This window comes from Artemia franciscana, chromosome 13 (assembly GCF_032884065.1).
Source record: "Artemia franciscana chromosome 13, ASM3288406v1, whole genome shotgun sequence".
Taxonomy (NCBI): domain Eukaryota; kingdom Metazoa; phylum Arthropoda; class Branchiopoda; order Anostraca; family Artemiidae; genus Artemia; species Artemia franciscana.
This window is the reverse complement of record NC_088875.1, coordinates 44,824,207-44,837,692: the sequence shown is the minus strand read 5'-3', so window position 1 is coordinate 44,837,692 and position 13,486 is coordinate 44,824,207. Positions and strand designations below refer to the sequence as shown.

General features: G+C 32.4%; 1 protein-coding gene across 1 annotated transcript in view; it reads right to left on the bottom strand.

The window, feature by feature from the left end:
• The window catches only part of LOC136034983 (uncharacterized), a 98,139-nt gene that overhangs the window by 65,429 nt on the left and 19,224 nt on the right, over positions 1 to 13,486 (bottom strand). The window contains exons 4-7 of the mRNA XM_065716552.1: positions 12,558 to 12,828; positions 5,660 to 5,864; positions 3,745 to 3,946; positions 1,004 to 1,178 (exon numbers count right to left, since the gene is read on the bottom strand). Coding sequence (XP_065572624.1) covers positions 1,004 to 1,178; positions 3,745 to 3,946; positions 5,660 to 5,864; positions 12,558 to 12,828 — 853 coding nt within the window. The remainder of the gene's footprint in view (positions 1 to 1,003; positions 1,179 to 3,744; positions 3,947 to 5,659; positions 5,865 to 12,557; positions 12,829 to 13,486) is intronic.

The window sequence follows — 13,486 nt, the reverse complement described above, 5'->3', positions numbered from 1 at the left end:
CTGCCACTAATAGTACATTAAAGTAATTTGTCAAATTAATGAATCAAACTCAGTTTCACCAGGTTTCAATCCTCCACCCTAAAATGTTTGTCCGACTTGAAAAACGTAACACACAAAAAAATTTCTTTTTTTATAAACACAAAAAACATAAACAAAATGTATATATAAAACAAAAACTTGACGCGTTTATTAAAGTTTTTTAAGATGCTAATAAGATGCTAATCGATGAAATCAGAGCCTGCCACTAATAGTACCTTAAAGTAATTTGTCAAATTAATGAATTTATTTTTATTTAAGAATTAACAAAGCTTCTTGACTACTATGGTCCCTGTGTCAGCCCTGTAGTGCATTCCTGCAGCGTGATTTGATCTCTGGGTCCCGTATTACCAAGCTAAGGTCAAATCCACTGCGCCACCACAGGACATCAAATTAATGAATCAAACTCAGTTTTACCAGGTTTCAATCCTCCGCCCTAAAATGTTTGTCCGACTTGAAAAACGTAACACACAAAAACTTCCCCCCAGCCCACTCCTATAAAAAATTCTGGATACGCCCATGTTCACATAGGGCAAGTTGTCCTGAGAATCTACTGATTCTTAAAGAAAGCAACATTTTCAAGGGAGAGCTACACCTTCTTAACCTGTCCGGTGTCACGTGTTGTAAGCTTTTTTGCTGATTTTTGGCCAAAGTTTCTATCATTTAAATTTTGCGCCCGCTATTACCAAAAACTAGACAACTGAACATTGGCGTCTCTGTCATCACAAAATGAATGTCCAAATTTTTCCAATGTTTAAGAGATTCCATTTGGCCGATTCAAACAATCAGATCTAATTTTCATTGCTACTGGAACTTTAAATCCTGATATTAAAGAAACACTTCAAAAAAAAGTGCTTAGCCTGCCATTCATGGGTAAATCAACGATAGGATGGTAACCGGTGAAATCAGAGCCTGTCAATAAATAATACATTATAGTGAATTTGTCGAATTAATGAATCAAACTCACTTCCAGTGTTTTCAGGATCAAACGACTGCTCATCATTCTCCAATAGTGACTGACAGTGGTTAAGAGAAAAACAGGAAACTGGACGGCATACAGAAAATGCTCTATTGCTTCCACTGGATTTTTGCACAAAGTCGCCCATATCTATTGAAAGCTTCAGGGATATGCCTTTTAAATCCTGTAAAATTTAACAGTCAGTACATCCTACAAATAAAAGTTTCTAAGATGAAGACTTTCTATCTTTCTGTGAAGGATTAAAAGATATTCCTTTTGAGTCCTTTAAGATGAATAATAAATAAAGGTCCAAAATAGAAGCGTGTCAGATTAAGGCTATCTATGACAAGACTTTCTATCTTTATACGAAAAATGTGTATTGAAACATTGATGGGTACTCTTTTAAATTTCCTGAAAAACTTTATAATTATAAAAGACTTGAAAAAAAAGTATTAAAGATAAAGGCTCTCTATCTTTCTACGAAATATATCTATTGAAATAATGAGGGATATTCCTTTTAATTTATGTAGGATTTGATCATATATAATCAATATATACGATCTATACAAAACAGTGCCCTGAGATCACTAAGGAATGGCTCCATGGTATCCTTGAAGAAGCATGGAGGACCAACATTTTCCCAAAGGATTGAGACATCAGTAGTTCTCCCATTCTGCAAGATAGCTGATAAAACTAAGTGCAAAATTACCGGGAAATAAGTAATTGAGATTGCAGTAAAAACTACTACTACTACTGCCACTAACATCTCGCTGCAACACCAAGCCGCCTGAGGCCAACACAGCTACACACGCTCCTCTTCCAACCAAATATATTCAAAGCCTCGCTCTTTACACCCTCCCAGGAACTTCTTATTTCCCTTAAATTTTTCTTTATGACATCCTCCCACCCCATCCACGGACGAACTGCTTTCCGTTTAGTCCTTGACGGTTGGCCAAAAAGGACAATCTTCGGTAATCTGTCATCTTTCACCCGCTGAAAGTATCCAAGCAGTCTCAAACTTTCTCTCATTATAGCCCTGAAAGCGGGATTCAATCGTATTTTTCGTACAATCTACTGTTTGAAATACGGTCAGTCAGCCGGGTACCCAGAACAATCCGTAGGCAACTTCTCTGGAAAACATCTAGCAAGTCTTCATCTGCTTTTCATCCGTGAAAAATATACAAAAGGAGACACGTCATTGCTTCCAATGCAAAAAGGTGATTTTCGTTGCTGCTCAAGATGAGAGACTGCAATTCACCTAAATGGAGTTTCCAGCTATAAACATTCCAATGAAGCAGTTTTCATTTCGAACCGACACCAATTTGGTAAGTTTCAGGCTTTTCCCGAATTTCCCAAACATCTTTTCTTGCAACGAAGTTTTGTCATTAAGACTAATCGAAATCATAGCTACCATTCCTAATCAGCTTCCAACAGTATTCTTTCTCCGTTGACTTTTTTTTTCAAAATATATTTGAAGATTTTCGGTTGCTATGGGATAGAATTCGTTCTTTACTAGATTGCAGCAGAAGCTGCAACCCTGATAATATTTTTTTCTACTATTAGCAATATAGACTGAAGGGTTACATGATATAAATGAAAAAGAATAAATAGAAAGTAAAAAAGCGAATGATAAATTACCGAGCATATCAGGAATTTTCCATACAATTCCTTTCGACTTTACAAGAGCTGACAAAAGAGAATGAGAGAAAAACGAATAAACAAACTTTGAAAAAAAGAATTACCGAGTATGCAATATTAAAATCAAAGTCAGAGGTTGTTTGTTTTACAGAATTATTTGATTCCGTCTATGAAGGATTACGCAATAGCAAAAAAAATGAGAGAAACAGAAAGTAAAAGAAAATACAAGAAAATTAGTAAGCATAAGCAAATCCTTCTGACTGAACAAAGAGATGGTATTTTTTTTTTTTATTCCTTTAGTATTAATAATATTGATATATGTTTTTTTACTAAGCTAATATTATCTGATGAATTACAAAATGATGAAACAGAATGAAGAATTAAAAATCAAAACAACAAGCAAAAAAAAAAAAAAATTAAGAAAATTACAGAGTACATAGGGAACTCCCCTATCCAACAATTAATTCCGATTGTAAAATTATCTTATTAATGTTTATAGATTCTTATTAAATGTTTATTAAGATTAAAGTTTATTAATAAGAATAAACTAATAATTAATAACAATAAGCTGATATAAAACTTATTATTAATGTTTAATAGATTTTTTTTAATCAAGATTTATGGCCAGAAAAAATGACACAATGACGAAACAGAACGAGAGAAAAAAAGAAAGAAAAAAAGTAAAATAAAAAGATAAGACAATTACTGAGTATATGGGGAGTCCTCCGTCTGACAGTTCATTCCGATTGCACCAGAGCTGGTGCATACTTTTTTCTTCTTTTACTGTTATTAATACTTAAAAATTATTTAGCTTAATATGACGAATATTACTTTAAGGTTTAAGGATAAAAAAAAGATAGAGATCCTCCTGAGCCATTGCTGGCGCATAGGGCGTTGAGTAAACGTATCAAACTGAGTGTTTTTTACAGGGACAAGGAGCCAACTTGTCGCCCAACCTTGCTGCAGCAAGGATCGAACCCGGGTACTTGGTATTGCCAAGCACATCTATCCACTGTGCTAGAACAGGTTTCGTTAAGGTTTACCCGATGACAAAAGAGAATGAGAATGAGAGAAAATAATAACAAGGGAAAAAAGAAAGGTAAGAACATTACCGAGTATATTGGAAATCCTCCATCTGAAACCTCCTTACGACTGTGCCAGAGCTGGTACATGTTTGCCACTGTTTGGAATGGATCAGCAGGGTCGCTAAAAACAGCCCATAAGAAACAATAGTTTTTAGGATCATTTTCGGGCTCTTGAAAACCAATAAAAGAAATTGGTAAACCATCGTGACGAAATCCACTGCTGCAACTCCTAGAAAAAAATTATAATTAGAAAAATAAATTTGATAAAGAAAACAATTTTAATGAATTTACAATTAGAAAAACAAGTTTAGTGGGAAAGAAATCTTTTTAAGTGCAACAAGAACAGAAATTTAAGTTAATGTATTTTATTTAATTATAAGGCTAATTCAATTAAACGAACGTATTTGAGTGAATCAATGTGATTAAAACTAAGTTTGGAATGAACAAAAATTGATTGAAATCCCATTACAAGACAAGTCGGATTTACATAGGGAGAAAAGAGTGGGGATGATTCTAAATCTAATGGAAGGGCATACTAAGGGTTAGTATAAATACAAATAATAAAATAATATACCTTATTCAGATGTTAATTGCTTATAGCAATTACAAATATTAAAGAAGTTGTATATAATATACAGCAAAATTGTATAATGAGTATATAACAGGAGATGTATTAAGAATTTTGTTCAGTGAGGATGATTGTTTGCCAAATAATTTTTGTTCGGGGAGGATATCAAAGTAATTTTTCCAAGTGTTTGTGCGTGGAGGAGGGGGGTTTAAGTGTTTTACCAGCATTTGTAAGACTGAATTACCATTCAGAGCAATTATTTTGTCTGAAGGGAGGAGGGGTGGGGGTCAAAACGGAACCCCCCACCCCCTTGATACATCCATAGTATATAATAAAGTAATAGTATAGATAAAAGGATATTTATTATCAGTATTATATACTAATAGTATAGTGGTAGGGGATAACATAGCAGGTAGTATAGTAGGTAATCGTGTAGGCAATGTATGGAATGGTAAAGGTATATGTATAGTAACAGAAAATTCTTCAAAAAATGACGTCACAAGGCTTAAAACAGGATGTTACTATCTACGGCAGGGGATAGTGATTTGAATTTAACATTTAAGCGAAGTAGTCTATTGTGCAAAGGAAAAGTTTTGAAGTTTAATGTTGACCTTATTTGTTCCCTGTATAAATCACACTGACTAATATAAGGGACATAGGATCGTTTTAGCTTTAAGGATAAAGGAACGAATTAATCGAAATTAAATCAAATTAAATCAAAAGGACTGAAACCAAAATAAGCAGAAATAGTAAATCAAAATTAGCAAAATTAAATCAAAGGGATTGAAATCGAATAGGAAAAACAAAGCTGTCTGATGCTTCTCTTTTTCTAGAATCTAAGAATAATTGTAACCTCATTTTAATTAGAAGACAGAATAATTATGAAATAGAGAGGGAAAGAAAGAGGGAAGGACGGAGATAGAAAGAGGGCTTGATAGAAAAAATTTATACACTAGAATAAACAAAAAAATAACAAAAAAAAAAACACTAACCCTTTGAAGTGGACTATAACAAGATAGAGGAAACACTCAGGGTTTCCTTAGAGTTTCCAAGGTTTTCAATGTTTCAAAGTTTTTGAGCTTTTTCTCAATCTTGTTCGAGTCCACTTTAAAAGGATAGTTTTTATTTATTTTTTTTCAGTTATTTAAAAACAGACGATGGCTTGGCGGAGGTCTTTGACCGAATATCTGCACTGTATTTTCGTTCTTTTAAACTGGCTAAAAACATCAGCCATCAAAAGTCATGAATAGTCAGTGAGGTCAGAGAATGTATTTAAACAGAGCGAGAAAAAAGGGAAATCGGGATGATGAGAGAAAGAAAGAGATAGAAGGAAAGATACAGAAAATAGGGCAGAATGAGGGAGAGAGAACTTACTCGAGCTCAAGACCTGAAAGGCTATAGAACTGAAAGCCACCAAAACTAAAAGCAACAATGACGGATCCAATCTGTGGAACTACTTTGATACTAGTGACTTTCACTTCTCGACAAGGCAATGCTCCTGCCACTTCCAATTCGACATCTCCATCATTTTTTACTTTAGGCCGAAGAAACTGAAATGTTTCTCCTTTAAAAGACTGATCTAAAAGAAACCGAAACTTAATAGACAATCATCATAAAGGCCAACATTAAAATGAAACTGAAACAGGCCGGAGAAACTGAAATGTTTCTCCTTTAAAAGACTGATCTAAAAGAAACAAAAACTTAATAGACAATCATCATAAAGGCCAACATCAAAATGAAACTGAAACAGGCTGGAGACACTAAAATGTTTCTCCTTTAAAAGACTGATCTAAAAGAAACAGAAACTTAATAGACAATCATCATAAAGGCCAACATTAAAATGAAACTGAAACAGGCCGGAGAAACTAAAATGTTTCTCCTTTAAAAGACTGATCTAAAAGAAACAGAAACTTAATAGACAATCATCATAAAGGCCAACATTAAAATGAAACTGAAACAGGCCGGAGAAACTAAAATTTTTCTCCTTTAAAAGACTGATCTAAAAGAAACAGAAAATTAATAGACAATCATCATAAAGGCCAACATTCAAATGAAACTGAAACAGGCCGGAGAAACTGAAATGTTTCTCCTTTAAAATACTGATCTAAAAGAAACAGAAACTTAATAGACAATCATCACAAAGGCCAACATTAAAATGAAACTGAAACAGGCCGGAGAAACTGAAGTGTTTCTCCTTTAAAAGACTGATCTAAAAGAAACAGAAACTTAATAGACAATCATCATAAAGGCCAACATTAAAATGAACCTGAAACAGGCCGGAGAAACTGGAATGTTTCTCCTTTAAAATGTTGATCTAAACGAAACAGAAACTTAATAGACAATCATCACAAAGGCCAACATTAAAATGAAAATGAAACTGAAACAGGCCGGAGAAACTGAAATGTTTCTCCTTTAAAAGACTGATCTAAAAGAAACAGAAACTTAATAGACAATCATCATAAAGGCCAACATTAAAATGAAACTGAAACAGGCCGGAGAAACTGGAATGTTTCTCCTTTAAAAGACGGATCTAAAAGAAACAGAAACTTAATAGACAATCATCATAAAGGCCAACATTAAAATGAAACTGAAACAGGCCGGAGAAACTGAAATGTTTCTCCTTTAAAAGACTGATCTAAAAGAAACAGAAACTTAATAGACAATCATCATAAAGGCTAACATTAAAATGAAACTGAAACAGGCCGGAGAAACTGAAATGTTTCTCCTTTAAAAGACTGATCTAAAAGAAACAGAAACTTAAAAGGCAATCATCATAAAGCAGCGATGATTGTACCAACTGAAATACTAGCAGGTTCGTCGAGGAAAGCAGGGTCCTAAGAAAAGAAAGCTAAAAAAATGCTAAAAAGAAAGTAGGGCCCTAAGAAAAGAAAGAAAACTTATATTGAAAATAAGAAGAAATAATGGTATAAAATAGGACACATCTCTGTAGAGGGGAATTTCGAAAGTATCAGCCCAATAAGTTTTAAGCTATTGTCATGACCTGAGAGCAAAATTGCCCTTTTTGTCAAAAACTTAAATTTTGTAGATCTTCTGTCAATTTGCATAGTATTTTCCATTCTTTTGAATGGTCTTTGTCAGGAATCTGCACTACCATCTATTGCTCATCAACATAAAATTTGATTTTAGCGCTATGCAAATAAAGAAAATGATGAATCTTTTATCCTCAAAGATAAAACGCATCAAATATTCTGAAGTTAACAACTATGATTATCGAAAATTATTTCAGATATTTTCCCTATTCTTAGAAAAGACAACTTAGTGAAAAACACTTAAATTTTGTAAACTTCGTCTTATCTTCGATTTTGGACAAAAACATGACTTATTTTCAGTAATTTAGTCAATCTCGACATAATTTCTTAGTTTTAGATACGTCATAGAGAACTCGCATGCACGACTTGTGCGCATTCTGATTTTCCATGCGCGTTTTTCATATGATCACCCATCTTTTTTTCATTTATGAATTACTTTTTTCTTATTTTTTTTTCTATTGTTATTCCATCTTAATTTACAATTAAAGCGTGTGACTTTAAAAATAATAAATACTTTAACTAATTAAAGCTGATTAAAAAATTTATTAGAGATAAAGAATCATTAGAAAATTATTTTTAAAAAAGGTTTAATGAAATTGATAAATATACTTAGAAAGTCGCTTTTCAGCTTTACAAGCTCCATGCGACGAATTTAAGTTCAAAAAGTTAAATTCACGAATTCAATTTTAATACCTTTGTTAATTTCAGAACAAATCTAGCTTTTTTTCAAAAATCAGAAGCATTTTTTTTTTTTTGCTTTAGGCTAATGATTTTTTTTTTATAGATTATCATCCTTTTTCTGATGACTCGCTCAAAAACACTCAAGTTTAATTTTCACAGTAAATCACCAAATAATTCAATTTTTAAGCATACAGGCTGGAATATGAATTATTCAACGAAAAATCCTGAAAGCATTGCCTATGTGCAATGCCTATGTGCCGCATTGCCTATTGTATTGCCTATGTGCATTGTGATTGCCTATGTGCTGTGATTTAATCTCAAGATAAGATTTATTCGTTATAAAAGAGTTATCACAAGCCCAGATGGTCCAAATTTGCCCTTTCAAATCAATTGATATATATATATATATATATATATATATATATATATATATATATATATATATATATATATATATATATATATATATATATATATATATATATATATATATATATATATATATATATATATATATATATATATATATATATATATATATATATATATATATATATATATATATATATATATATATATATATATATATATATATATATATATATATATATATATATATATATATATATATATATATATATATATCCATATATACATATATGTATATATATTTCCTTATTATTTCATTGGAGTCTATTTTATCTACTGATCTACATAATTAATTTAGTCTATCCAATCTATTAGTCTATTTAGTTTTGTTTTCTATAGTTTTATTTTATTTATATTTTCTTTTCTTCTCCTTTTTGCTCTTCTCTCTGTGAGTGAGTGATTATTTAATTTTTTTTCTTTATTCTCTGAGTAAGTGGCTCGTTTATTTTCCCCCTTTTTTACAGGCCAAAAAACCTTTGGGGGAATAGTAAAATGTAATACTGTATGTGTGTTTCGATGAATAAATCTTATCTTAATCTTATCTTAGAACAGATTCAATAAAACAAAACCAATAAAACAAAACTAAAACAGATTTATTCCCCAAAAAGGGCTATCACAAGCCCAGATGGACCAAATTTATCCTTCCAAATCAATAAAACATATTCAACAAAATAAAATCAATAAAACAGATTTATTCACAAGCCCAGATGGACCGAATTTGGCCTTCCAAATCAATAGAACGAATTCAATAAAAAAATCAATAAAACAGATTTACTCCCTATAAAGGGCCACCACAGGCCCAGAAGGACTGAATTTGCCCTTCCGAATCAATAATAAAAAAAAAGATGTAAAAAAAAGATGTTGAAAACAACTTAAATAGAATTTCTTACAGAGCTCTACCTCTAGAACAATCTTCACCTCCCCTCAGATATAGACTTTGCGTTAAGAATGGTTAAAATTGAAATGATAATTTTTTTCATTAAGTAGCGAGATAAATACAAGACTTTTACCACCTAGATATCGCTCTTACAAAAAAATAAATAAAAAACAAGTTTTTATAACTGAAAGTAAGGAGCGACATTAAAACTTAAAACGAACAGAAATTACTTCGTATATGAAAGGGGCTGGTCCCTCTTCAACGCCCCGCTCTTTACGCTAAAGTTTGACACTTTCTCTCAACTCCACTTTTTAAAACAGTAAAAAAAAAAACAGTATACGTCTACTTAGTGTAATTATGGGGAATAATTTAGACAAAATAGGGAACAAAAGTTTATCATGTCTACTTATTACTTCGACCTATAGAAAATTTTCTTGAGAATAAAGCAATAAAAAGTGCTATAAGGCAAAAGATTATGGACATATGGATTCAGAGAAGGCAGATACGAAATCGAAAAATTAAACTCACTACTGCTAAAATCTAGGGGGATGTAGATGCACAGTATACTGTTATATTCAGTTCACTTAAAACTAAAAAAAAACAAAAAACAAAAAACATTAACCCCCAACGGAGAGCAGAGCTCGTAAAGTTGGGTATGTAAGTAGTAGGACATAAAACGAATGATACATCTCATTTATGGCGTCTATTATTAAAATAATAATTAGATTGGCGTCTATTGTTAAAATAATAATAATTATTTTTAAAATAATTCTGGAAATTAACTTGGTCAACCAAAAAACAACAACACAAAAACAAAGAAAATGCTGGGCTGGAGGGGCATGGGAGACCATCCCAACACGGGGACACAAAAATAAACACACACAGAAAAATATAATATATTTTAATTGTTTTAATAATACTTCACTAATGCACAAAGATTATATTGTCCCATTGATTAAACCTGTAAATCAATTGCAGATTGTTGTAAAGGCTAGAAACAAAATAAAGCAGAAAATTAGGCTGCCTTGCCAAAACAATGCAATATTTTGTTATACAGACAGTTCACAAACCCACGGTCTCGGATAATTGGGGATAGGAGTAGCACTATACCACAATCCCGGATAATTGGGGATAGGAGTAGCACTATACCACAATCCCGGATAATTGGGGATAGGAGTAGCACTATACCACAATCCCGGATAATTGGGGATAGGAGTAGCACTATACCACAATCCCGTGATTCAAGATAAGATTTATCAATTAGGTGAACAACAGTTTTCCAAGTTGAAATATACGGAATAGAAAAGGCAGGTAAAAGACTAGAGTAAGTAAAAAATAAAGGCGAGGACATGTGCATCTTTTCTGATAACCAAGCATACCTTAAGGCTCTTGAGAATATCAAGAGTAGGGGAAAAAGCAATTTGGAGGGATATAAAAGCATTAAACAGATTAGCATTCAACAGTAACGGTATAACACTGACTTGGGACCAATCACATGAAGAGATCACAAATTGGCAGAAAAAACAGCTATGCTGAGCATCAGTTACTTATTACGGACAGGAAGATTCCTATCTCTCAGATATGATGGAAAGCAGTTATAAGATGATAGGCCCTTGCGAGGGCGGAACAAAACTCGGATAGAAAGAAACAATGGAAGTTGTTACGAAGTTGGCTGACCAAGCAACTTTTTCAGCTTAAAGGTCTGAAATACGGAATCGTTATCGAAGCGACAAAAGAAATTGAAAGCTTCCAGACCATTTCAATCGAACTGGAAAAGATGATTCCGCAGTTGGCCAATAACGTCAGATGGCGAGAAGCGTCAGAAGGCCAGATGGCCGTGGAAAGAAGACAACCTCTAGTAAAAGAAAGTCTGGTCAGGGTTAAGATACTAGCCGGAGATATTTCGTTTAATTGGATATTAAATTGGAGGACATATTTGTGGAGGTAACGTCCAACAGCCGACAAGGTATATTGAAAGGTTGGGAAATCATTCTTATGGTGTTGAAGAAATGGGCCCTTAATTTTACTCAGTTTTCTGAGCCCGCCCACTTTATATAGCAATAGTAATCATATCACATTTTCCTGCAATTATTTTTTAAGCTTTACTGCTTAAGATGATTCTGAGAGCTATTCTTAACCCCCAACTCTAGGACGGAATCAGATTTTTCACAATAATTTCTCTTGTTTTATAATAAAATATACTATTAGTTTATTTTATAATTAGTCTAAAAGTATGTAAGTATGTAAGAGGAAATGAGAATACTCCGAAAAACTGCAAGTGCAAGAAGAATTCTTTTTTGTGCTAATTATAAATATATATATATATATATATATATATATATATATATATATATATATATATATATATATATATATATATATATATATATATATATATATGTTTTTAACTTCGTAAAACATGCGAATATACAACATTCTTCGCTGTCCCATTGTCTGTGCATATAAATAGATTGTCAGGTTTACTGACTCTTGAACATGCAACATATAATTGTTCATGGGAAAAACAATGTTCAACAAGGAAGAATAAAATCAATTTTATTCAAATTGTATAAAACTAAATACAACGGGAAAGAGGAACAAATGAAATTTACGAGCCTATAGACTACCTATAGGAAACATTCTAAATTTATATTCAATGCATCAATTTAAAAGAATGGCCAGTACCTAGGTCAGCCGTACAACAGTAAAATATAAAGCCAAAATTATAATTTGAGGAGCATAGGAGTACCTAGGATGGATAATAGACCTTATCTAACAACAAGTAAAAATCAATTAAAATTAAGCAGCCATCAAGCCCTTGGCCAATTGGAGACAAAGCTAAGACAGGTAGTCTGAGTTTGAGGCAAAGCTGACAAAAGACTTTTCAGAATAAAAAATATCATAAATATTTTCTTACGAAAGGTAAAAATGGTGAAAAAAGGTGAAAGGTAAAAAATTTTGTATCATAAAAAATGATATCATTGTCACTTGTTGTTAGATATTGTCCATCATCCATCCAAGGTAAGAACTAAGTTAGTAATTAAAGGTTACTAATTAAATTAAAAAAATCAAATTAATTAAAACAATCATATAGTAATCATGATAATCTAATAATAGCTAAAATTAATATAGTTGCCTAAATAATTAGGCTTTGAGCCACAAGCTTCCGGGATATACCCTAATATAGATGTGAGTAGCTTGGCTTTTATTAAAGCTAACACAAACATAAACTTACCATTCAAAGGAACGCATTTTGAGGGACCCTTGTCAATGAAACTAACAGATTTCCTATGCTTTTGAGATATATTGCTAACACTGAGGTCATTCTTGCTCATATACGTGACGGTAGCATCTCCAACAGCGTTAATATCGTATTTTGGCATCTGCATAAGACAAATTTGGCCTCCTTCTGTCCCCACGAACATGGAAACAACATCGTCCTCAGACTGAGCCATTATTGGTAATAGGAAGGTACAGTTCGATGGCACATGAGCTAACGATGTCACCTGAAGGTAGGCAAAAGTTTCAAGGTTAGGCAGGCAAAACGCAACTAAAACCCATCCCAAACACGGAGGCTATAAACTCCTGTTATCTAAGAAGGGGTCTATAGGAGAAAAATAGAGAAGATAAACTAGAAGAAGACCAGTCTAGGGGATAGTGTTTGGTGTTTGGAAAGACATAGATTTAGTATGTGTACCCTGTTTTTGTTTCATGGCTGGGGGCTGGGGGTTAAAATTTGGAATAGTTCTGTTGCTAGGAAGACTTAAAACTTTCTTTTTTGGTAAAAAAAAATCTGCATATAACTTTCGAATTTGCTGGCGTCGACCTCTATTCATCAGTCTTTAACTAAAATATGTTGTACGCAGTATTTTTCCTGTGCATCTTTTCAGGATGTGCATTGTTTATTTGTTCATTATTTATCAATATCCGTGATTTATTATTTTATTTATTTATTTTTATCAGGATATCGATTAATTCTTAAACTATCTATCCTTACGATCCCCAGAAGTGTATACACTACGGTTATTTTTTCTTGTTTATGCCTATTGTCCTAATAGAAATTTTTTCCTAGAACCCAACTTGCCGAAATCGGCACTGATTTCATGTCATTTTTTTTTTGTTAATACTGTCAGTATTGTTGTGTATTGAATGTTTATCAGCCAC